We start from the raw sequence: 27500 nt of genomic DNA, 5'->3' as shown, positions 1-27500 counted from the left end.
ATCTTTTTAACATGTAGATAGTATCTTTTTAACATGTAAATAGTATATTTTTAACATGTAGGTAGTATCATTTTAACAAATAGATGATATTATTTAACTTGTAAATGGTATCTTTTTAACTTGTAAATAGTATCTTTTTCACTTTAGATAGTATCTCTTTAACTTGTAGATTGTATCTTTTTAACATGAAGATGATATCTTTTTGACATGAAAATAGCATCTTTTTAACATATATATAGTATCTTTTTAACATGTTGATAGTATCTTCTTTTAACCTTATAGATAGTATCTTTTTAACATGTAGATAGTATCTTCTTAACATGTTGATAGTATCTTTTTAACATGTAGATATTATCTTTATAACATGTTGATAGTATCTTTTTAACATGTAGATAGTATTTTTTTAACATGTAGATAGTATCTTCTTTTTGCCTTGTAGATAGTCTCTTTTTTAACATGTAGATAGCATTTTCTTAACATGTAGATAGTATCTTTTTAACATGTATATATTATCCATTCAGTATATAGATAGTATCTTTTCTAACTCGTAGATAGTATATTTCTAACATGTAGATAGTATCTTCTTTTTACCTTGTAGATATTACCTTTTTATCATGTAGATAAAATCTTTTTGACATGTAGATAGTATCTTCTTTTTACCTTGTAGATAGTATCTTTTAACATGTAGATGGCATCTTTTTAACTTGTAGAGAGTATTTTTTAGCATGTAGATAGTATCATTCTAAAATATAGTATTTCTTTAACTTATAGATGGTACCTTTTTAACATGTAGATAGTATCTTTTTTAACATGCAGATAGTATCTTTTTAACTTGTAGATGGTATCTTTTTTAACTTGTAGATAGTATCTTTTTAACTTGAAGATGGTTTCTTTTTAACATGTAGATAGTATGTTTTTTAACTTGTAGATAGTATTTTTTCTATCTTGTAGATAGTATCTTTTTTAACTTGTAGATAGTATCTTTTTAACTTGAATGTAGTATCATTTTTAACCTGTAGATAGTATCTTCTTAACTTGTAGATGGTATCTTTTTAACTTGTAGATGGTATTTTTTTGACATGTAGATAGTATGGCTTTTAACTTGTAGATAGTATCTTTTTTAACTTGTAGATAGTATCTTTTTTAACTTGTAGATAGTATTTTTTCAACGTGTAGCTAGTCTTTTTAACAAGTATATAGTATCTTTTTTAACATGTAGATAGTATCTCTTTTAACTTGTAGATAGTTTTTTTAAGTTGTAGATAGTATCTTTTTAACATGTAGATGGTGTCTTCTTTAACTTGTAGATAGTATCTGATGAACATGTGGATAGTATCTTTTTTATTGTTGATAGTATCTTTTAACTTGTAGATAGTATCTTTTCAACTTGTAGATAGTATCTTTTTTAACTTATAGATAGTAACTTTTTAACTTGTAGATAGTGTCTTTTTAACTTGTAGATAGCATCTTTTTTAGCTTGTAGATAGTATCTTTTTAACTTGTACATAGTATATTTTTAACTTGCAGATAGTATCTTCTTAACTTATAGATAGTATCTTCTTTAACTTGTAGATAGTATCTTTTCAACATGTAGATAGTATCTTTTTAACTTGTAGATAGTATCTTTTTAACTTGTGGATGATATCTTTTTTAACTTGTAGATAGTATCTTTTTAGCTTATAGATAGTATCTTTTTTAACCTGTAGATAGTATCTTTTTAACTTGTAGACAGTAACTTTTTAACGTGTAGCTAGTATCTTTTTTAACTTGTAGATAGTATCTTTTTTAGCTTATAGATAGTATATTTTTTAACTTGTAGATAGTAACTTTTTAACTTGTAGATAGTATCTTCTTAACTTGTAGACAGTATCTTTTTTAACTAGTAGATAGTATCTTTTTAACATGTAGATAGTATCTTTTTTAACTTGTACATGGTATCTTTTTAACTTGTAGATAGTATCTTTTTTAACTTGTAGACAGTATCTCTTTAACATGTAGATAGTCTCTTTTTGACATGTATATAGTATCTTTTTTGACATGTAGATAGTATCTTTTAACTTGTAAATAGCATCTTTTAACATGTAGATAGTGTCTCTTAACTTGTAGATAGTATCTTTTGAACATGTAGATAGTATCTTTTTAACTTGTAGATAGTATCTTTTGAAAATGTAGATAGTATCTTTTTAACTTGTAGATAGTATCTTTTTAACTTGTAGATAGTATTTTCTTAACTTGTATATAGCATCTTTTTAACTTGTAGATAGTAACGTTTTAACTTGCAAAGAGTATCTTTTTACCATGTAGATAGTACTTTTTAACTTGTAGATAGTATCTTTTTTAACTTGTAGATAGTATCTTTTTTAATATGTAATAGTACCTTCTTTAGCTTGTAGATAGTATCTTTTTTAACGTTTAGATTGTATTTTTTAAGATGTAGAGAGTATCTTTTTTAGCGTTTAGATAGTATCTTTTTAACTTGTAGAGAGTATTTCTTTAACTTGTATATAGCATCTTTTTACCTTACATATAGTATCTTTTTGACTTGTAGATAGTATCTTTTTCACTTGTAGATAGTACCTTTAAAAGTTGTTTGTAGTATCTTTTTAAGTTGTAGATAGTATCTTTTTTAAGCTGTAGATAATATGTGAAAATTTCTCTGGTAATATTTCTATTTTATGATATAATGAAGTTCAGACAAGCGAGTACCCCACACTCCAGCCAGCGAGCTTTGGCAACACTGGCGGTCTGGCTCAGGACATATTACGTTTTCCTCCGTGAAGAAAACGACTTTCACCTGCACAACAATTGCCACCTTAGATTTTGGTTTAACCCGCAATTATTATCATGACCCTTCTTTGACCTCTCGTAACTCCTTGACCTCTCCTTGACCTCTCATGACTCCTCCTTGACCTCTCATGACCCCTCCTTAACCTCTCATGACCCCTCCTTGACCTCTCATGACTCCTCCTTGACCTCTCCTTGACCTCTCATGACTCCTCCTTGACCCCTCATTGACCTCTCGTGACTCCTTGACTTCTCCTTGACCTTACATAACTCCTCCTTGACTTCGCATGACCCCTCCTTCAACTCTCATGACTTCTCATGACCCCTGCTTGACCTGTTTTTGACCTCTCGTAACCCCTCCTCGACTTCTCATGACCCCTCTGTGACCTCTCATGACCTCTCCTTGACCTCTCATGAACTCTTCTTAAAACTCTCATGACCCCTTGCTTCATGACTTCGCCTTGACCTTTCAGGACCTGTCCTTGTCCTCTCATGACCCCTTCTTGACCTCTCATGACCTTCTTAACCTCTCGTGACCCCGTCCTTGACCACCCATGACCTCTCCTTAACCTCTCATGGCTTCACTTTGACCTCTCATAACCCCTCCTTGACCTCTAATAACTCCTCCTTGACTTCTCATGCCCTTGACCTCTTATGACCCCTCCTTGACTGCTCATGACCCCTGCTTGACCTCATGTTCGTGGTCATCCAATGATAGATCATGAAACGTGTCTGGATTGTTGATGACCAAATTGTCACACTGGAAGCCCAGATCATAAGATGGAGACTTTGCATCTCCACACTTGACCTTAGTTACTTAAAGTCGTAGTTGTGATGACCTGGTCAGTGCGTTATCATGACCTGGTCAGTACGTTATGATGACCTGGTCAGTACGTTATGATGACGTGGTCAGTACGTTATCATGACCTGGTCAGTACGTTATGATGACCTGGTCAGTACGTTATGATGACCTGGTCAGTACGTTATCATGACCTGGTCAGTACGTTATCATGACCTGGTCAGTACGTTATCATGACCTGGTCAGTACGTTATCATGACCTGGTCAGTACGTTATCATGACCTGGTCAGTACGTTATCATGACCTGGTCAGTACGTTATCATGACCTGGTCAGTACGTTATCATGACCTGGTCAGTACGTTATCATGACCTGGTCAGTACGTTATCATGACCTGGTCAGTACGTTATCATGACCTGGTCAGTACGTTATCATGACCTGGTCAGTACGTTATCATGACCTGGTCAGTACGTTATCATGACCTGGTCAGTACGTTATCATGACCTGGTCAGTACGTTATCATGACCTGGTCAGTACGTTATCATGACCTGGTCAGTACGTTATCATGACCTGGTCAGTACGTTATCATGACCTGGTCAGTACGTTATCATGACCTGGTCAGTACGTTATCATGACCTGGTCAGTACGTTATCATGACGTGGTCAGTACGTCATGATGACCTGGTCAGTACGTTATCATGACCTGGTCAGTACGTTATGATGACCTGGTCAGTACGTTATCATGACGTGGTCAGTACGTCATGATGACCTGGTCAGTACGTTATCATGACCTGGTCAGTACGTTATCATGACCTGGTCAGTACGTTATCATGACCTGGTCAGTACGTTATCATGACGTGGTCAGTACGTCATGATGACCTGGTCAGTACGTTATCATGACCTGGTCAGTACGTTATGATGACCTGGTCAGTACGTTATCATGACCTGGTCAGTACGTTATGATGACCTGGTCAGTACGTTATGATGACCTGGTCCTGTTGTAGACTTTCTGATTATATAAATTAGTTAACAACCAAACCAGAGTGACTTACTTAACTAATTAGGCAGGTGTTTACATACCGTTTTCTTTTATATATTTTTGATCATTTCTTTGTCTTAAGTTTTTGAAATTTGAGAATTTCGTATTTTGTCTATAATTTGTATTGTTAAGTAGTTGTATGATGATTTCATTAATGATAACAAGTTATTTATGGCACTGTAGTAATGAATATTGAGTGTATACAATGTCACGTTGTGTTTGTTATATATGTTTCTCCTTAATATAAAATATAAGCGAAATTAATCTCATTTTTTTCTTATTGAATAAAATGTATAATTTCTTAGTATACATTTACCAGCTGGTGCTGACGTCACAATGTTCTCAGGTTCATGACGTCACCGCGGGAGACGCTGACAGTCAGCAAGGTAGGCAAGGAGGACCGAGCCATGTACCAGTGTGTTGTGTCCTCTCGTCACTACAACGTGCAGGCAGCAGCACATCTCGCCCTCGGAGGTAAGGCAACAGCCCAATATGGTGAACATGTTACCTGAGCCTCACACACCGGGCTCAGGGACGAGGCAGACTTATATATTGAACCTCACACAGCAGGCTATGGGAGGAGGAAGACTTATATATTGAGTCTCAGGCAGCTGGCGGAGGGAAGGGGCAGACTTATATACTGAGCCTCACACAGCTGGCTGAAGGACGGGGCAGACTTATATACTGAGCCTCACACAGCTGGCTGAAGGACGGGGCAGATTTATATACTGAGCCTCACACAGCTGGGAGGAGCTGTGCGACAGGGCATACTTAGATACTGAGCCTCACACAGCGGGCTGAGGAACGGGGTAGACATGTATATTGAGCCTCACACAGCGGGCAGAGGGACAGGGCAGACTTATATACTGAGCCTCACAAAGAGGGCTGAGAGACGGGGCAGACTTATAGACTGAGCCTCACACAACATTCTGAAGGACAGGGTAGACTTATATACTAAGCCTCACTCAGCGGGTTGAGGGACGGTTCAGACTTGTATAATGAGTCGCACACAGCAGGCTGAGGGACGGCGTAACATACACACTGAGCCTTACTCAACAGTGTGAGGGACGAGGCCGACTTATATAATGAGCCTCACACAGAGGGCAGTGGGACGGGGGAGAGTTATTCCCTGAGCCTAACACAGAGGGCTGAGGAACAGGCAGACATAGATACTGACCCTCACACAGCGGGCCGAGGTACGGGGCAGACTTCTATACTGAGCCTCACATAGCTGGGTGAGGGATGGTGCAAACATAGATACTGAGTCTCACACAACGGGCTGAGGGACGAGGCAGACTTAGATACTAAGCTTCACACAGAAGGGGGGGGGGGGGACGGGGCAGAATTATATACTGAGCCTCACGCATCAGGATGAGAGACGGGGTAGACATATATACTGAGCCTAACGCAGCGGGCGGAGGGACGGGGCAGATTTGTATACTGAGCCTCACAAAGAGGGCTGAGGGAAGGAGCAGACGTAGATACTGAGCCTAACACAGCGAGCGGAGGGACGGGGCAGACTTATATGCTGAGCCTCACACAGAGGGCTCATGGACGCGGCAGACTTATATATTAGTCCTCAAACAGCAGGCTCATTGACGGTGCAGACTTATTTGCTGAGACTCACACAGCAGGCTTAGGGACGGGGTAGACTTATATACTGAGCCTCGCACAGCGGAGGCTGTGCGACGGGGCAGACTTATATACTGAGCCTCACACAGCGGGATAAGGGAAGGGGTAGACTTATATACTGAGCCTAACACAGCCGGCTTAGGGACGGGGCAGACGTATATACTGAGCCTCACACAGTGGGCTGAGGGAGGGGCAGACTTAGGTGCTTAGCCTCACACAGCAGGCTGAGGGACGGGACAGACTTATATACTGAGCCTCATATAGAGGGCTAAGGGACGGGAGAAAATTATATATTGAGCCTCACACATCGGGATGAGGGACGGGGTAGACATATTCACTGAGCCTCAGACAGCGGGCGGAGAGACGGAGCAGACTTATATACTGAGCCTTACAAAAAGGGCTGAGGAAGGGGCAGACTTAGATACTGAGCCTCATACAGCGAGCTGAGGAACGGGGCAGACATAGATACTGAGCCTCACACTGCTTTCGGAGGGACGGGGCAGACTTATATTCTGAACCTCACCCAAAGGGCTCAGGGACGGGGCCTCACACAGCGGGCTGAGTGACGGGGAAAGACTTATATACTAAGTCTCAGTCAACGGGGTAAGGGACGGGGCAGACTTATATACTGAGTCTCACAGGGAGGGCTGAGGGAAGAGCAGACTTACGTGCTTAGCCTGACACAGTAGGCTGAGGGACGGGGCAGACTTATATACTGAGCCTCACACAGAGGGCTAAAGAATGGGGCAGACATAGATACTGAGCCTCACACAGCAGGCTGAGGGACGGAGCAGACATACATACTGAGCCTCACACAGAGGGCTGAGGGACGGGGTAGACATATATACTGAGCCTCACACAGTTGGCTGAGGAACGGGGCAGACATATATTGATCCTCACACAGAAGGCTGAGGGACGGGGCAGCCTTAGATACTGAGCCTCACACAGCTGGTTGAGGAATGGGGCAAACTTATATACTGAGCCTCACACAAGGGCTGAGGGATGGGGCACACTTAGATACTGAGCCTCACAAAGCGAGATGAGCGACGGGCAGACTTATATACTGAGCCTCACATAGTGGGGGCTGAACGACGGGGCAGAATTATATACTGAGCCTCACACAACGGGCTATGGGACGGGGCAGACTTATATACTGAGCCTCACACAGATGGCTCATTGACAGAACAGACTTCTTTAGAGAGCCTCACACAGCGGGTTAAGGATGGGGCAGACTTATATACTTAGCCGGACACAGCGGGGTCTGAAAGATGGGGCAGACTTACATGAGCCTCACAATGCGGGCTAAGGGACGGAGTAGACTTCTGTTATGAGCCTAACACAGCTGGCTTAGGAACGGGGTAGACTTATATATTGAGCCTCATTTAGCAGGCTGAGGAACAGGACAGAGTTATATACTGGGCCTCACACAGCTGCCTGTGGGACGGAGGAGACTTATATACTTAGTCTCACACACCAGGGGGTGAGCGACGGGGCAGACTTATATACTGAGCCTTACAAAGCGGGCTAAGGGACAGGGCAGACTTATATACTAAGCCTCACTCAGCAGGCTGAGGAACGGGACAGACTTATAAACTGAGACTCACACAGCTGGCTGAGGGACGAAGAAGATTTATGTACTGAACCTCACATAGCGGGTGCTGAGCGATGGGGCAGACATAGATACTGAGCCTCACACAGCGGGCTAAGGAACGGGGCAAACATATACTGAGCCTCACACAGAGGGCTGGGGGACGGGGCAGACTTAGATACTGAGCCTCACATAGCGGGATGAGCAACGGGTCAGACTTATACACTGAGCCTCTTACAGCGGAGGCTGAGGGACGAGGCAGACATATATACTGAGCCTCACACAGCGGGCTATGGGCAGGGCAGACTTATATACTGAGCCTTACACAGCGGGTTTAGGGACGGGGCAGACTTATATACTGAGACTCCCTCAGCAGGCTGAGGGAATGGAGAGACTTATATATGAGCCATACACAGTTGGCTGAGGGACTTGACAGACATATATTCTGAGCCTCACACAGCAGGCTCATTGACAAGGCAGGCTTATTTACTGCGCCTCACAGAACGGGCTGATGGACGGGACAGACTTATATACTAAACCTCACTCAGCGGGATTAGGGACGGGACCGATCTATATACTGAGCCTCACACAGCAGGCTCATTGACGGTGCAGCCTTTTTCACTGCGCCTCAGAACCGGGCCGAGGTACGGGAAAGACTTATATACTGAGCCTCACTCAGTGGGCTTAGGGACGGGGCAGACTTATATACTGAGCCTCACACAGAGGTCTCAGGGACGGGACAGACTTATATACTGGACCTCACACAATGGGCTGAGGGACGGGGAAAGACTTATATATTAAGCCTCACTCAGCAGTGTGAGGAACGGGGCAGAATTATATACTAAGAATCACTCAACGGGCTGAGGGACGGGGCAGACTTATTTACTGATCCTCACACAGAGGGCTGTTGGACGGGGCAGACATAGATACTGAGGCTCACACAGCGGTCTAAGGGACGGAACAGACTTATATACTGAGCCTCACAGAGCGGGCTGAGGGACGGGGAAAGACTTATATACTAAGCCTCATTCAGCGGGCTGAGGGACGGGGCAGACTTATATACTGAGCCTCACACAGCAGGATGAGGAACGAAGCAAACTTACACATTGTACCTCACACAACGGTCTGAGGGACTGGGGAGACTTACATACTGAGCCTGCTACAGAGGGGGGAGGAACGGGGCAGACTTATATACTGAACCTCACACAGAGGGCTGAGGGAGGGGCAGACTTACGTGCTTAGCCTCACACAGCAGGCTGAGGGACTGGACAGCCTTATAAACTGAGCCTCACACACAGGGCTAAGGAACAGGGCAGGCATAGATACTGAGCTTCACACAACAGGCTGAGGGACGGGACAGACTTATATTCTGAGCCTCACTCAGCAGGCTGAATGACTGGGCAGACTTATATACTGAGCCTCACACAACACGCTTATTGAAGGGGCAGACTTATTTCCTGCGCCTCAGAAACCAGCCGAGGGACGGGACAGACTTATATACTGAGCCTCACTCAGCAGGCTGAATGACTGGGCAGACTTATATACTGAGCCTCACACAGCGGTCTAAGGGACGGGGCAGACTTATATACTGAGCCTCACTCAACGGGCTTAGGGACGGAACAGACTGATATCCTGAGCCTCACACAGATGGCGGTGGGACGGGGCAGACTTATACACTGAGCCTCACAAAGAGGGCTGAGGGAAGGGGCAGACTTATACACTGAGCCTCACAAAGAGGGCTGAGGGAAGGGGCAGACTTATACACTGAGCCTCACAAAGAGGGCTGAGGGAAGGGGCAGACTTAGATACTGAGCCTCACACAGCGGGCTGAGGAACGGAGAAGACTTATATACTGAGCTTCAGAGAGAGGGCTCAGGGACGGGGCAGACTTATATACTGGTCCTCACACAATGGGCTGAGGGACGGGGAAAGACTTATATATTAAGCCTCACTCAGCAGTGTGAGGAACGGGGCAGAATTATATACTAAGAATCACTCAGTGGGCTGAGGGACGGGGCAGACTTATTTACTGATCCTCACACAGAGGGCTGTTGGACGGGGCAGGCATAGATACTGAGGCTTACACAGCGGTCTGACGGACGGAACAGACTTATATACTGAGCCTCACACAGGGGGCTGAGGGACGGGGCACACATAAATACTGAGTCTCACACAGCTAGCTGAGGGACGGGGCAGACATATGTACTGAGCCTCACATAGCTGGATGAGGGACGGGACAGACTTACATACTGAGCCTCACACAGATTGCTGAGGGACGGGGCAGACGTAGATATTGAGCCTCACGCAGCGGGCTGAGGATCGGGGTAGATTTATATACAGAGCCTCACACAGAGGGCTGAGAGACGGGCCAGACTTAGATACTGAGTCTCACTAAGCAGGCTGAGGGACAGGGTAGACTTATATACTGAACCTCACACAGCAGGCTCATTGACGGGGCAGACTTATTTACTGAGCCTCACAGAGCTTGCTAAGGGGCGGGGCAGAGTTATATCCTGAGCCTCACAAAGAGGGCTGAGGGACTGGGCAGACTTAGATACTATGCCACACACAGAGGGCTGAGGGACAGGGCAGAATTATATACTGAGCCACACACAGCGGCCTGAGGGACGGGGCAGACATATATACTGAGTCTCACACAGCGGGCGGAGGGACGGGGTAGATTTATATACTGAGCCTCACACAGCGGTCTAAGGGACGGGGCAGACTTATATACTGAGCCTCGCTCAGCGGGCTTAGGGACGGGACAGACTGATATCCTGAGCCTCACACAGAGGGCGATGGGACGGGGCAGACTGACATACTGAGCCTCACAAAGAGGGCTGAGGGAAGGGGCAGACTTAGATACTGAGCCTCACACAGCGGGCTGAGGGTCGTGACAGACTTATATACTGAGCCTCACTCAGCAGGCTGAGGGACGGGGTAGACATAGATACTGAGCCTCACACAGCGGGCTGAGGGACGGGGCAGACATCTATACTGGGCCTCACACAGCTGGGTAAGGGATGGTGCAGATACAGATACTGAGCCTCACAACGGTCTGAGGAACGGGGCAGACATATGTACTGAGCCTCACACAGAGGGCAGAGGGGCGTGGCAGACTTATATACTGAGCCTCACACAGCGGGACAGACTGATATCCTGAGCCTCACACAGAGGGCGGCGGGACGGGCAGACTTATATACTGAGCCTCACAAAGAGGGCTGAGGGAAGGGGCAGACTTTGATAATGAGCTTCACACAGTGGGCTGAAGAACGGTGAAGAATTTTACACTGAGCCTCACACATGGATGAGAGACTGGGCAGAATTCTATACTCAGCCTCACACAGCGGGCTGCGGGAGGGGGCAGGCATAGATGCTGAGCCTCACACAGCGGGCTGAGGAACGGGGCAGAATTATATACTGAATCTCACACAGCTGGCTTAGAGACGGGGCAGACTTATATACTGAGCTTCACACAGCAGGCTGAGGGAGTGGTCAGACTTATATACTGAGCCTCATTTAGCAGGCTGATGGACGGGACAGACGTATATACTGAGCCTCACACGGCGAGGGCTGAGCGATAGGGCAGACTTATATACTGAGCCTCACACAGCGGGCTAAGGGACGGGGCAGATTTATATACTGAGCCTCATTCAGCGGGCTTAAGGACGGGACAGACTTATATAATGAGCCTCACACAGAGAGCTGAAGGATGAGGCAGACTTAGATACTGAGCTTCACACAGAGGGCTGAGGGACGGGACAGAATTATATACTAAGCCTCAAACATCGGGGTGAGTGACGGGGTAGACATATATGCTGAGCTTCACAAAGCGGGCGGAGGGACGGGGCAGACTTATATACTGAGCCACACAAAGAGGGCTGAGGAACTGGGCAGACATATATAGTGAGCCTTACACCGCGGGCGGAAGGACGGAGCAGACCTATATACTGAGTCTCACACAGAAGGCTCAGGGACGCATTAGACTTATATACTGGGCCTCACAATGCGGGCTGAGGAACAGGGAAAGACCGATATACTAAGCCTCACTCATCGGGATGAGGGACGGAGCAGACTTATACACTGAGCCTCACACAGTAGGCTGAGGAACGAGGTAGACATACATACTGTGCCTCACTCTACGGTCTGAGGGAGGGGGGCAGACTTATATACTGAGCCTCACAAAGAGGGCGGAGGGATGGGGCAGACTTAGATACCGAGCTTTACACAGCGGGCTAAAGGACAGACAATGATGCTAAGCCTCATTGACGGGGCAGACTTATTTACTGCGCCCCACAGAACGGGCTGAGGGACGGGACAGACTCATATACTGAGCCTCATTCAGCAGGCTGACGGAGGGGACAGACTTATATAGTGAGCCTCACTCAGCTGGTTGAGAAACAGGGCAGACATATATACTGATCCTCACAGAACGGGCTGAGGGACGGGACAGCCTATTATATATTGAGCCTCACTCAGCAGGTATATATATGTGCATATATATGTATATTATCCCTGGGGATAGGGGTGAAAGAATACTTCCCACGCATTCCTCGCGCGTCGTAGAAGGCGACTAGAGGGGACGGGAGCGGGGGCCTACAAATCCCCCCCTCCTTGTATTTTTTTAACTTTCTAAAATGGGAAACAGAGGAAGGAGTCACGCGGGGAGTGCGCACCCTCCTCGAAGGCTCAGACTGGGGTGTCTAAATGTGTGTGGAAGTAACCAAGATGTGAAAAAAGGAGAGATAGGTAGTATGTTTGAGGAAAGGAACCTGGATGTTTTGGCTCTGAGTGAAACGAAGCTCAAGGGTAAAGGGGAAGAGTGGTTTGGGAATGTCTGGGGAGTAAAGTCAGGGGTTAGTGAGAGGACAAGAGCAAGGGAAGGAGTAGCAGTACTCCTGAAACAGGAGTTGTGGGAGTATGTGATAGAATGTAAGAAAGTAAATTCTCGATTAATATGGGTAAAACTGAAAGTTGATGGAGAGAGATGGGTGATAATTGGTGCTTATGCACCTGGGCAAGAGAAGAAAGATGATGAGAGGCAAGTGATTTGGGAGCAGCTGAATGAGTGTATTAGTGGTTTTGATGCACGAGACCGGGTTATAGTGATGGGTGATTGGAATGCAAAGGTGAGTAATGTGGCAGTTGAGGGAATAATTGGTATACATGGGGTGTTCAGTGTTGTAAATGGAAATGGTGAAGTGCTTGTAGATTTATGTGCTGAAAAAGGACTGGTGATTGGGAATACCTGGTTTAAAAAGCGAGATATACATAAGTATACGTATGTAAGTAGGAGAGATGGCCAGAGAGCGTTATTGGATTATGTGTTAATTGACAGCCGCGCGAAAAGAGACTTTTGGATATTAATGTGGTGAGAGGTGCAACTGGAGGGATGTCTGATCATTATCTTCTGGAGGCTATGGTGAAGATTTGTATGGGTTTTCAGAAAAGAAGAGTGAATGTTGGGGTCAAGAGGGTGGTGAGAGTAAGTGAGCTTGGGAGGGAGAATTGTGTGAGGAAGTACCAGGAGAGACTGAGTACAGAATGGAAAAAGGTGAGAACAATGGAAGTAAGGGGAGTGGGGGAGGAATGGGATGTATTTAGGGAATCAGTGATGGATTGCGCAAAAGATGCTTGTGGCATGAGAAGAGTGGGAGGTGGGTTGATTAGAAAGGGTAGTGAGTGGTGGGATGAAGAAGTAAGATTATTAGTGAAAGAGAAGAGAGAGGCATTTGGACGATTTTTGCAGGTAAAAATTGCAATTGAGTGGGAGATGTATAAAAGAAAGAGACATGAGGTCAAGAGAAAGGTGTAACAGGTGAAAAAGAGGGCAAATGAGAGTTGGGGTGAAAGAGTATCATTAGATTTTAGGGAGAATAAAAAGATGTTCTGGAAGGAGGTAAATAAAGTGCGTAAGACAAGGGAGCAAATGGGAACTTCAGTGAAGGGCGCAAATGGGGAGGTGATAACAAGTAGTGGTGATGTGAGGAGATGGAGTGAGTATTTTGAAGGTTTGTTGAATGTGTTTGATAATAGAGTGGCAGATATAGGGTGTTTTGGTCGAGGTGGTGTGCAAAGTGAGAGGGTTAGGGAAAATGATTTGGTAAACAGAGAAGAGGTAGTAAAAGCTTTGCGGAAGATGAAAGCCGGCAAGGCAGCAGGTTTGGATGGTATTGCAGTGGAATTTATTAAAAAAGGGGGTGACTGTATTGTTGACTGGTTGGTAAGGTTATTTAATGTATGTATGACTCATGGTGAGGTGCCTGAGGATTGGCGGAATCCGTGCATAGTGCCATTGTACAAAGGCAAAGGGGATAAGAGTGAGTGCTCAAGTTACAGAGGTGTAAGTTTGTTGAGTATTCCTGGTAAATTATATGGGAGGGTATTGATTGAGAGGGTGAAGGCATGTACAGAACATGTGCATCAGGTGTTTCCTTTGAAGAATGTATGTGAGAAATACTTAGAAAAGCAAATGGATTTGTATGTAGCATTTATGGATCTGGAGAAGGCATATGATAGAGTTGATAGAGATGCTCTGTGGAAGGTATTAAGAATATATGGTGTGGGAGGCAAGTTGTTAGAAGCAGTGAAAAGTTTTTATCGAGGATGTAAGGCATGTGTACGTGTAGGAAGAGAGGAAAGTGATTGGTTCTCAGTGAATGTAGGTTTGCGGCACGGGTGTGTGATGTCTCCATGGTTGTTTAATTTGTTTATGGATGGGGTTGTTAGGGAGGTAAATGCAAGAGTTTTGGAAAGAGGGGCAAGTATGAAGTCTGTTGGGGATGAGAGAGCTTGGGAAGTGAGTCAGTTGTTGTTCGCTGATGATACAGCGCTGGTGGTTCATTCATGTGAGAAACTGCAGAAGCTGGTGACTGAGTATGGTAAAGTGTGTGAAAGAAGAAAGTTAAGAGTAAATGTGAATAAGAGCAAGGTTATTAGGTACAGTAGGGTTGAGGGTCAAGTCAGTTGGGAGGTAAGTTTGAATGGAGAAAAACTGGAGGAAGTAAAGTGTTTTAGATATCTGGGAGTGGATCTGGCAGCGGATGGAACCATGGAAGCGGAAGTGGATCATAGGGTGGGGGAGGGGGCGAAAATCCTGGGAGCCTTGAAGAATGTGTGGAAGTCGAGAACATTATCTCGGAAAGCAAAAATGGGTATGTTTGAAGGAATAGTGATTCCAACAATGTTGTATGGTTGCGAGGCGTGGACTATGGATAGAGCTGTGCGCAGGAGGATGGATGTGCTGGAAATGAGATGTTTGAGGACAATGTGTGGTGTGAGGTGGTTTGATCGAGTAAGTAACGTAAGGGTAAGAGAGATGTGTGGAAATAAAAAGAGCGTGGTTGAGAGAGCAGAAGAGGGTGTTTTGAAATGGTTTGGGCACATGGAGAGAATGAATGAGGAAAGATTGGCCAAGAGGATATATGTGTCGGAGGTGGAGGGAACGAGGAGAAGTGGGAGACCAAATTGGAGGTGGAAAGATGGAGTGAAAAAGATTTTGTGTGATCGGGGCCTGAACATGCAGGAGGGTGAAAGGACGGCAAGGAATAGAGTGAATTGGAGCGACGTGGTATACCGGGGTTGACGTGCTGTCAGTGGATTGAATCAGAGCATGTGAAGCGTCTGGGGTAAACCATGGAAAGCTGTGTAGGTATGTATATTTTTGTGTGTGGACGTATGTACATACATGTGTATGGGGGTGGGTTGGGCCATTTCTTTCGTCTTTTTCCTTGCGCTAACTCGCAAACGCGGGAGACAGCGACAAAGCAAAAAAAAAAAAAAAAAAAAATATATGTATATATATATATATATATATATATATATATATATATATATATATATATATATATATATATATATATATATATATATATAATCATTCATTAATTTTGCTTGGTCGCTGTCTCTCCCGCGTTAGCGAGGTAGCGCAAGCAAACAGACGAAAAAATGGCCCCACCCACCCACATACACATGTATATACATACACACGTCCACACACGCAAATATACATACTTATACGTCTCTACATACATATATGTATATAAAATATATATATTTTTATTATTTATTTTGCTTTGTCGCTGTCTCCCGCGTTAGCGAGGTAGCGCAAGGAAACAGACGAAAGAATGGCCCAACCCGCCCACATACACATGTATATACATACACGTCCATATATATATATATATATATATATATAGTGGTGATGTGAGAAGGAGATGGAGTGAGTATTTTGAAGGTTTGTTGAATGTGTTTGATGATAGAGTGGCAGACATAGGGTGTTTTGGTCGAGGTGGTGTGCAAAGTGCGAGGGTTAGGGAAAATGAGTTGGTAAACAGAGAAGAGATAGTAAAAGCTTTGCGGAAGAAGAAAGCCGGCAAGGCAGCAGGTTTGGATGGTATTGCAGTGGAATTTATTAAAAAAGGGGGTGACTGTATTGTTGACTGGTTGGTAAGGTTATTTAATGTGTGTATGACTCATGGTGAGGTTCCTGAGGATTGGCGGAATGCGTGCATAGTGCCATTGTACAAAGGCAAAGGGGATAAGAGTGAGTGCTCAAATTACAGAGGTATAAGTTTGTTGAGTATTCCTGGTAAATTATATGGGAGGGTATTGATTGAGAGGGTGAAGGCATGTACAGAACATGTGCATCAGGTGTTTCCTTTGAAGAATGTATGTGAGAAATACTTAGAAAAGCAAATGGATTTGTATGTAGCATTTATGGATCTGGAGAAGGCATATGATAGAGTTGATAGAGATGCTCTGTGGAAGGTATTAAGAATATATGGTGTGGGAGGCAAGTTGTTAGAAGCAGTGAAAAGTTTTTATCGAGGATGTAAGGCATGTGTACGTGTAGGAAGAGAGGAAAGTGATTGGTTCTCAGTGAATGTAGGTTTGCGGCACGGGTGTGTGATGTCTCCATGGTTGTTTAATTTGTTTATGGATGGGGTTGTTAGGGAGGTAAATGCAAGAGTTTTGGAAAGAGGGGCAAGTATGAAGTCTGTTGGGGATGAGAGAGCTTGGGAAGTGAGTCAGTTGTTGTTCGCTGATGATACAGCGCTGGTGGTTCATTCATGTGAGAAACTGCAGAAGCTGGTGACTGAGTATGGTAAAGTGTGTGAAAGAAGAAAGTTAAGAGTAAATGTGAATAAGAGCAAGGTTATTAGGTACAGTAGGGTTGAGGGTCAAGTCAGTTGGGAGGTAAGTTTGAATGGAGAAAAACTGGAGGAAGTAAAGTGTTTTAGATATCTGGGAGTGGATCTGGCAGCGGATGGAACCATGGAAGCGGAAGTGGATCATAGGGTGGGGGAGGGGGCGAAAATCCTGGGAGCCTTGAAGAATGTGTGGAAGTCGAGAACATTATCTCGGAAAGCAAAAATGGGTATGTTTGAAGGAATAGTGATTCCAACAATGTTGTATGGTTGCGAGGCGTGGACTATGGATAGAGCTGTGCGCAGGAGGATGGATGTGCTGGAAATGAGATGTTTGAGGACAATGTGTGGTGTGAGGTGGTTTGATCGAGTAAGTAACGTAAGGGTAAGAGAGATGTGTGGAAATAAAAAGAGCGTGGTTGAGAGAGCAGAAGAGGGTGTTTTGAAATGGTTTGGGCACATGGAGAGAATGAATGAGGAAAGATTGGCCAAGAGGATATATGTGTCGGAGGTGGAGGGAACGAGGAGAAGTGGGAGACCAAATTGGAGGTGGAAAGATGGAGTGAAAAAGATTTTGTGTGATCGGGGCCTGAACATGCAGGAGGGTGAAAGGACGGCAAGGAATAGAGTGAATTGGAGCGACGTGGTATACCGGGGTTGACGTGCTGTCAGTGGATTGAATCAGAGCATGTGAAGCGTCTGGGGTAAACCATGGAAAGCTGTGTAGGTATGTATATTTTTGTGTGTGGACGTATGTACATACATGTGTATGGGGGTGGGTTGGGCCATTTCTTTCGTCTTTTTCCTTGCGCTAACTCGCAAACGCGGGAGACAGCGACAAAGCAAAAAAAAAAAAAAAAAAAAAATATATATATATATATATATATATATATATATATATATATATATATATATATATATATATATATAATCATTCATTAATTTTGCTTGGTCGCTGTCTCTCCCGCGTTAGCGAGGTAGCGCAAGCAAACAGACGAAAAAATGGCCCCACCCACCCACATACACATGTATATACATACACACGTCCACACACGCAAATATACATACTTATACGTCTCTACATACATATATGTATATAAAATATATATATTTTTATTATTTATTTTGCTTTGTCGCTGTCTCCCGCGTTAGCGAGGTAGCGCAAGGAAACAGACGAAAGAATGGCCCAACCCGCCCACATACACATGTATATACATACACGTCCATATATATATATATATATATATATATATATATATATATATATATATATATATATATATATATATATATATATATATAGTGGTGATGTGAGAAGGAGATGGAGTGAGTATTTTGAAGGTTTGTTGAATGTGTTTGATGATAGAGTGGCAGACATAGGGTGTTTTGGTCGAGGTGGTGTGCAAAGTGCGAGGGTTAGGGAAAATGAGTTGGTAAACAGAGAAGAGATAGTAAAAGCTTTGCGGAAGAAGAAAGCCGGCAAGGCAGCAGGTTTGGATGGTATTGCAGTGGAATTTATTAAAAAAGGGGGTGACTGTATTGTTGACTGGTTGGTAAGGTTATTTAATGTGTGTATGACTCATGGTGAGGTTCCTGAGGATTGGCGGAATGCGTGCATAGTGCCATTGTACAAAGGCAAAGGGGATAAGAGTGAGTGCTCAAATTACAGAGGTATAAGTTTGTTGAGTATTCCTGGTAAATTATATGGGAGGGTATTGATTGAGAGGGTGAAGGCATGTACAGAGCATCAGATTGGGGAAGAGCAGTGTGGTTTCAGAAGTGGTAGAGGATGTGTGCATCAGGTGTTTGCTTTGAAGAATGTATGTGAGAAATACTTAGAAAAGCAAATGGATTTGTATGTAGCATTTATGGATCTGGAGAAGGCATATGATAGAGTTGATAGAGATGCTCTGTGGAAGGTATTAAGAATATATGGTGTGGGAGGCAAGTTGTTAGAAGCAGTGAAAAGTTTTTATCGAGGATGTAAGGCATGTGTACGTGTAGGAAGAGAGGAAAGTGATTGGTTCTCAGTGAATGTAGGTTTGCGGCACGGGTGTGTGATGTCTCCATGGTTGTTTAATTTGTTTATGGATGGGGTTGTTAGGGAGGTAAATGCAAGAGTTTTGGAAAGAGGGGCAAGTATGAAGTCTGTTGGGGATGAGAGAGCTTGGGAAGTGAGTCAGTTGTTGTTCGCTGATGATACAGCGCTGGTGGTTCATTCATGTGAGAAACTGCAGAAGCTGGTGACTGAGTTTGGTAAAGTGTGTGAAAGAAGAAAGTTAAGAGTAAATGTGAATAAGAGCAAGGTTATTAGGTACAGTAGGGTTGAGGGTCAAGTCAGTTGGGAGGTAAGTTTGAATGGAGAAAAACTGGAGGAAGTAAAGTGTTTTAGATATCTGGGAGTGGATCTGGCAGCGGATGGAACCATGGAAGCGGAAGTGGATCATAGGGTGGGGGAGGGGGCGAAAATCCTGGGAGCCTTGAAGAATGTGTGGAAGTCGAGAACATTATCTCGGAAAGCAAAAATGGGTATGTTTGAAGGAATAGTGATTCCAACAATGTTGTATGGTTGCGAGGCGTGGACTATGGATAGAGCTGTGCGCAGGAGGATGGATGTGCTGGAAATGAGATGTTTGAGGACAATGTGTGGTGTGAGGTGGTTTGATCGAGTAAGTAACGTAAGGGTAAGAGAGATGTGTGGAAATAAAAAGAGCGTGGTTGAGAGAGCAGAAGAGGGTGTTTTGAAATGGTTTGGGCACATGGAGAGAATGAGTGAGGAAAGATTGACCAAGAGGATATATGTGTCGGAGGTGGAGGGAACGAGGAGAAGTGGGAGACCAAATTGGAGGTGGAAAGATGGAGTGAAAAAGATTTTGTGTGATCGGGGCCTGAACATGCAGGAGGGTGAAAGGACGGCAAGGAATAGAGTGAATTGGAGCGATGTGGTATACCGGGGTTGACGTGCTGTCAGTGGATTGAATCAGAGCATGTGAAGCGTCTGGGGTAAACCATGGAAAGCTGTGTAGGTATGTATATTTTTGTGTGTGGACGTATGTACATACATGTGTATGGGGGTGGGTTGGGCCATTTCTTTCGTCTGTTTCCTTGCGCTAACTCGCAAACGCGGGAGACAGCGACAAAGCAAAAAAAAAAAAAAAAAAATATATATATATATATATATATATATATATATATATATATATATATATATATATATATATATATATAATCATTCATTAACTTTGCTTGGTCGCTGTCTCTCCCGCGTTAGCGAGGTAGCGCAAGCAAACAGACGAAAAAATGGCCCAACCCACCCACATACACATGTATATACATACACACGTCCACACACGCAAATATACATACTTATACGTCTCTACATACATATATGTATATAAAATATATATTTTTTTATTATTTATTTTGCTTTGTCGCTGTCTCCCGCGTTAGCGAGGTAGCGCAAGGAAACAGACGAAAGAATGGCCCAACCCGCCCACATACACATGTATATACATACACGTCCATATATATATATATATATATATATATATATATATATATATATATATATATATATATATATATATATATATATATATATATATATAGTGGTGATGTGAGAAGGAGATGGAGTGAGTATTTTGAAGGTTTGTTGAATGTGTTTGATGATAGAGTGGCAGACATAGGGTGTTTTGGTCGAGGTGGTGTGCAAAGTGCGAGGGTTAGGGAAAATGAGTTGGTAAACAGAGAAGAGATAGTAAAAGCTTTGCGGAAGAAGAAAGCCGGCAAGGCAGCAGGTTTGGATGGTATTGCAGTGGAATTTATTAAAAAAGGGGGTGACTGTATTGTTGACTGGTTGGTAAGGTTATTTAATGTGTGTATGACTCATGGTGAGGTTCCTGAGGATTGCGGAATGCGTGCATAGTGCCATTGTACAAAGGCAAAGGGGATAAGAGTGAGTGCTCAAATTACAGAGGTATAAGTTTGTTGAGTATTCCTGGTAAATTATATGGGAGGGTATTGATTGAGAGGGTGAAGGCATGTACAGAGCATCAGATTGGGGAAGAGCAGTGTGGTTTCAGAAGTGGTAGAGGATGTGTGCATCAGGTGTTTTCTTTGAAGAATGTATGTGAGAAATACTTAGAAAAGCAAATGGATTTGTATGTAGCATTTATGGATCTGGAGAAGGCATATGATAGAGTTGATAGAGATGCTCTGTGGAAGGTATTAAGAATATATGGTGTGGGAGGCAAGTTGTTAGAAGCAGTGAAAAGTTTTTATCGAGGATGTAAGGCATGTGTACGTGTAGGAAGAGAGGAAAGTGATTGGTTCTCAGTGAATGTAGGTTTGCGGCACGGGTGTGTGATGTCTCCATGGTTGTTTAATTTGTTTATGGATGGGGTTGTTAGGGAGGTAAATGCAAGAGTTTTGGAAAGAGGGGCAAATATGAAGTCTGTTGGGGATGAGAGAGCTTGGGAAGTGAGTCAGTTGTTGTTCGCTGATGATACAGCGCTGGTGGTTCATTCATGTGAGAAACTGCAGAAGCTGGTGACTGAGTTTGGTAAAGTGTGTGAAAGAAGAAAGTTAAGAGTAAATGTGAATAAGAGCAAGGTTATTAGGTACAGTAGGGTTGAGGGTCAAGTCAGTTGGGGGGTAAGTTTGAATGGAGAAAAACTGGAGGAAGTAAAGTGTTTTAGATATCTGGGAGTGGATCTGGCAGCGGATGGAACCATGGAAGCGGAAGTGGATCATAGGGTGGGGGAGGGGGCGAAAATCCATGGAGCCTTGAAGAATGTGTGGAAGTCGAGAACATTATCTCGGAAAGCAAAAATGGGTATGTTTGAAGGAATAGTGATTCCAACAATGTTGTATGGTTGCGAGGCGTGGGCTATGGATAGAGTTGTGCGCAGGAGGATGGATGTGCTGGAAATGAGATGCTTGAGGACAATGTGTGGTGTGAGGTGGTTTGATCGAGTAAGTAACGTAAGGGTAAGAGAGATGTGTGGAAATAAAAAGAGCGTGGTTGAGAGAGCAGAAGAGGGTGTTTTGAAATGGTTTGCGCACATGGAGAGAATGAGTGAGGAAAGATTGACCAAGAGGATATATGTGTCGGAGGTGAAGGGAACGAGGAGAAGTGGGAGACCAAATTGGAGGTGGAAAGATGGAGTGAAAAAGATTTTGTGTGATCGGGGCCTGAACATGCAGGAGGGTGAAAGGAGGGCAAGGAATAGAGTGAATTGGATCAATGTGGTATACCGGGGTTGACGTGCTGTCAGTGGATTGAATCAGGGCATGTGAAGCGTCTGGGGTAAACCATGGAAAGCTGTGTAGGTATGTATATTTTTGTGTGTGGACGTATGTATATACATGTGTATGGGGGTGGGTTGGGCCATTTCTTTCGTCTGTTTCCTTGCGCTACCTCGCAAACGCGGGAGACAGCGACAAAGCAAAAAAAAAAAAAAAAAATATATATATATATATATATATATATATATATATATATATATATATATATATATATATATATATATATATATATATCATTCATTAACTTTGCTTGGTCGCTGTCTCTCCCGCGTTAGCGAGGTAGCGCAAGGAAACAGACGAAAGAATGGCCCAACCCACCCACATACACATGTATATACATACACACGTCCACACACGCAAATATACATACTTATACGTCTCTACATACATATATGTATATAAAATATATATTTTTTTATTATCTATTTTGCTTTGTCGCTGTCTCCCGCGTTAGCGAGGTAGCGCAAGGAAACAGACGAAAGAATGGCCCAACCCGCCCACATACACATGTATATACATACACGTCCATATATATATATATATATATATATATATATATATATATATATATATATATATATATATATATATATATATATATATATATATAGTGGTGATGTGAGAAGGAGATGGAGTGAGTATTTTGAAGGTTTGTTGAATGTGTTTGATGATAGAGTGGCAGACATAGGGTGTTTTGGTCGAGGTGGTGTGCAAAGTGCGAGGGTTAGGGAAAATGAGTTGGTAAACAGAGAAGAGATAGTAAAAGCTTTGTGGAAGATGAAAGCCGGCAAGGCAGCAGGTTTGTATGGTATTGCAGTGGAATTTACTAAAAAAGGGGGTGACTGTATTGTTGACTGGTTGGTAAGGTTATTTAATGTGTGTATGACTCATGGTGAGGTGCCTGAGGATTAGCGGAATGCGTGCATAGTGCCATTGTACAAAGGCAAAGGGGATAAGAGTGAGTGCTCAAATTACAGAGGTATAAGTTTGTTGAGTATTCCTGGCAAATTATATGGGAGGGTATTGATTGAGAGGGTGAAGGCATGTACAGGGCATCAGATTGGGGAAGAGCAGTGTGGTTTCAGAAGTGGTAGAGGATGTGTGCATCAGGTGTTTGCTTTGAAGAATGTATGTGAGAAATACATAGAAAAGCAAATGGATTAGTATGTAGCATTTATGGATCTGGAGAAGGCATATGATAGAGTTGATAGAGGTGCTCTGTGGAAGGTATTAAGAATATATGATGTGGGAGGCAAGTTGTTAGAAGCAGTGAAAAGTTTTTATCGAGGATTTAAGGCATGTGTACGTGTAGGAAGAGAGGAAAGTGATTGGTTCTCAGTGAATGTAGGTTTGCGGCAGGGGTGTGTGATGTCTCCATGGTTGTTTAATTTGTTTATGGATGGGGTTGTTCGGGATGTGAATGCAAGAGTTTTGGAAAGAGGGGCAAGTATGAAGTCTGTTGGGGATGAGAGAGCTTGGGAAGTGAGTCAGTTGTTGTTCGCTGATGATACAGCGCTGGTGGCTGATTCATGTGAGAAACTGCAGAAGCTGGTGACTGAGTTTGGTAAAGTGTGTGAAAGAAGAAAGTTAAGAGTAAATGTGAATAAGAGCAAGGTTATTAGGTACAGTAGGGTTGAGGGTCAATTCAATTGGGAGGTGAGTTTGAATGGAGAAAAACTGGAGGAAGTGAAGTGTTTTAGATATCTGGGAGTGGATCTGGCAGCGGATGGAACCATGGAAGCGGAAGTGGATCATAGGGTGGGGGAGGGGGCGAAAATTCTGAGAGCCTTGAAGAATGTGTGGAAGTCGAGAACATTATCTCGGAAAGCAAAAATGGGTATGTTTGAAGGAATACTACTTCCAACAATGTTGTATGGTTGCGAGGCGTGGACTATGGATAAAGTTGTGCGTAGGAGGATGGATGTGCTGGAAATGAGGTGTTTGAGGACAATGTGTGGTGTGAGGTGATTTGATCGAGTAAGTAACGTAAGGGTAAAAGAGATGTGTGGAAATAAAAAGAGCGTGGTTGAGAGAGCAGAAGAGGGTGTTTTGAAATGGTTTGGTCACATGGAGAGAATGAGTGAGGAAAGATTGACCAAGAGGATATATGTGTCGGAGGTGGAGGGAACGAGGAGAAGAGGGAGACCAAATTGGAGGTGGAAAGATGGAGTGAAAAAGATTTTGTGTGATCGGGGCCTGAACATGCAGGAGGGTGAAAGGAGGGCAAGGAATAGAGTGAATTGGAGCGATGTGGTATACCGGGGTTGACGTGCTGTCAGTGGATTGAATCAAGGCATGTGTATGGGGGTGGGTTGGGCCATTTCTTTCGTCTGTTTCCTTGCGCTACCTCGCAAACGCGGGAGACAGCGGCAAAAAAAAGAAAAAAAAAAAAAATATATATATATACATATTTATATAAATATATATATATACATATATATATATATATATATATATATATATATATATATATATATATATATATATATATATATATATATATATATATATATATATGTGTGTGTGTGTGTATATATATTATCCCTGGGGATAGGGGAGAAACAATACTTCCCACGTATTCCCTGCATGTCGTAGAAGGCGACTAAGATGGAAGGGAGCGGGCTGCTGAAAATCCTCCCCTCTCGTTTTCTTTTTTTTAATTTTCCAAAAGAAGGAACAGAGAAGTGGGCCAGGTGAGGATATTCCCTCAAAGGCCCCGTCTTCTGTTCTTAACGATACCTCGCTATCGCGGGAAATGGCGAGTACTATGAAAAAAATGAATATATATATATATATATATATATATATATATATATATATATATATATATATATATATATATATATATATATATATATATATATATATATATATATATATATATATATATATATATATATATATGTATATATATATACACATATATATTGTATAGGTCAAGAGAAAGGTGTAAGAGGTGAAAAAGAGGGCAAATGGAGTTGGGGTGAGAGAGTATCATTAAATTTTAGGGAGAATAAAAAGATGTTCTGGAAGGAGGTAAATAAAGTGCGTAAGACAAGGGAGCAAATGGGAACTTCAGTGAAGGGCGCAAATGGGGAGGTGATAACAAGTAGTGGTGATGTGAGAAGGAGATGGAGTGAGTATTTTGAAGCTTTGATGAATGTGTTTGATGATAGAGTGGCAGATATAGGGTGTTTTGGTCGAGGTGGTGTGCAAAGTGAGAGGGTTAGGGAAAATGATTTGGTAAACAGAGAAGAGGCAGTAAAAGCTTTGCGGAAGATGAAAGCCGGCAAGGCAGCGGGTTTGGATTGTATTGCAGTGGAATTTATTAAAAAAGGGGGTGACTGTATTGTTGACTGGTTGGTAAGGTTATTTAATGTATGTATGATTCATGGTGAGGTGCCTGATGATTGGCGGAATGCGTGCATAGTGCCATTGTACAAAGGCAAAGGGGGCAATGGTGAGTGCTCCAATTATAGAGGTATAAGTTTGTTGAGTATCATCACCAAGGGTATTGATTGAGAAGGTGAAGGCATGTACAGAGCATCAGATGGGGGAAGAGCAGTGTGGTTTCTGAAGTGGTAGAGGATGTGTGGATCAGGCGTTTGCTTTGAAGAGTGTATGTGAGAAATACTTAGAAAAGCAAATGGATTTGTATGTAGCATTTATGGATCTGGAGAAGGCACATGATAGAGTTGATAGATGAGGTCTCTGGAATATATTAAGAATATATGGTGTGGGAGGCAAGTTGTTAGAAGCAGCGAAAAGTTTTTATCGAGGATGTAAGGCATGTGTACGTGTAGGAAGAGAGGAAAGTGACTGGTTCTCATTGAATGTAGGTTTGTGGCAGGGGTGTATGATGTCTCCATGGTTGTTTAATTTGTTTATGGTTGGGGTTGTTAGGGAGGTGAATGCAAGAGTTTTGGAAAGAGGGGCAAGTATGCAGTCTGGTGTGGATAAGAGAGCTTGGGAGGTAAGTCAGTTGTTGTTCGCTGATGATACAGCGCTGGTGGCTGATTCATGTGAGAAACTGCAGAAAATGGTGACTGAGTTTGGTAAAGTGTGTGAAAGAAGAAAGTTAAGAGTAAATGTGAGTAAGAGCAAGGTTATAAGATACAGTAGGGTTGAGGGTCAAATCAATTGGGAGGTAAGTTTGAATGGAGAAAAACTGGAGGAAGTAAAGTGTTTTAGATATCTGAGAGTGGATTTGGCAGCGGATGGAACCATGGAAACGGAAGTGAATCATAGGGTGGGGGAAGGGGCGAAAATTTGGGGAGTCTTGAAGAATGTATGGAAGTCGAGAACATTATCCCGGAAAGCAAAAATGTGTATGTTTGAAGGAATGGTGGTTCCAACAATGTTGTATGGTTGCGAGGCGTGGGCTATGGATAGAGTTGTGCGGAGAAAGGTGATGTGCTGGAAATGAGATGTTTGAGGATAATATGTGGTGTGAGGTGGTTTGATCGAGTAAGTATTATTAGGGTAAGAGAGATGTGTGGTAATAAAATGAGTGTGGTTGAGAGAGCAGAAGAGGGTGTTTTGAAATGGTATGATCACATGGAGAGAATGAGTGAGGAAAGATTGGCCAAGAGGATATATGCGTCAGAGGCGGAGGGAACGAGAAGTGGTAGGTGGAAAGATGGAGTGAAAAAGATTTCGAGTGATCGGGGCCTGAACATGCAGGAGGGTGAAAGGCGTTCAAGGAATAGAGTGAATTGGATCGATATGGTATACCGGGGTTGACGTGCTGTCAGTGAATTGAATCAGGGCATGTGAAGCGTCTGGGGTAAACCATGGAAAGTTGTGTGGGGCCTGGATGTGGAAAGGGAGCTGTGGTTTCGGGCATTATTGCATGACAGCTAGAGACTGAGTGTGAACGAATGGGGCCTTTGTTGTCTTTTCCTAGTGCTACCTCGCACACATGTGGGGGGAGGGGGATGGTATTCCATGTGTGGCGAGGTGGCGATGGGAATGAATAAAGGCAGACAGTGTGAATTGTGTGCATGGGTATATATGTGTGTGTCTGTGTGTGTATATATATGTGTACATTGAGATGTATAGGTATGTATATTTGCGTGCGTGGACGTTTATGTATATACATTGTGTATGGGGGTGGGTTGGGTCATTTCTTTCGTCTGTTTCCTTACGCTACCTCGCAAACGCGGGAGAAAGTGACAAAGCAAAATAAATATAAATAATATATAT

At 43.2% G+C, this 27500-nt stretch overlaps 1 protein-coding gene across 1 annotated transcript in view; it reads left to right on the top strand.

The window, feature by feature from the left end:
- Nucleotides 1–27500, top strand: part of Dscam4 (Down syndrome cell adhesion molecule 4) — a 415036-nt gene that overhangs the window by 150949 nt on the left and 236587 nt on the right. The window contains exon 5 of the mRNA XM_071667322.1: nucleotides 4966–5093. Coding sequence (XP_071523423.1) covers nucleotides 4966–5093 — 128 coding nt within the window. The remainder of the gene's footprint in view (nucleotides 1–4965; nucleotides 5094–27500) is intronic.

This window comes from Panulirus ornatus, chromosome 12, assembly GCF_036320965.1.
Source record: "Panulirus ornatus isolate Po-2019 chromosome 12, ASM3632096v1, whole genome shotgun sequence".
Lineage (NCBI taxonomy): Eukaryota > Metazoa > Arthropoda > Malacostraca > Decapoda > Palinuridae > Panulirus > Panulirus ornatus.
The sequence above is the reverse complement of the archived record's forward strand: the minus strand, read 5'-3'. Positions and strand labels throughout refer to the sequence as shown.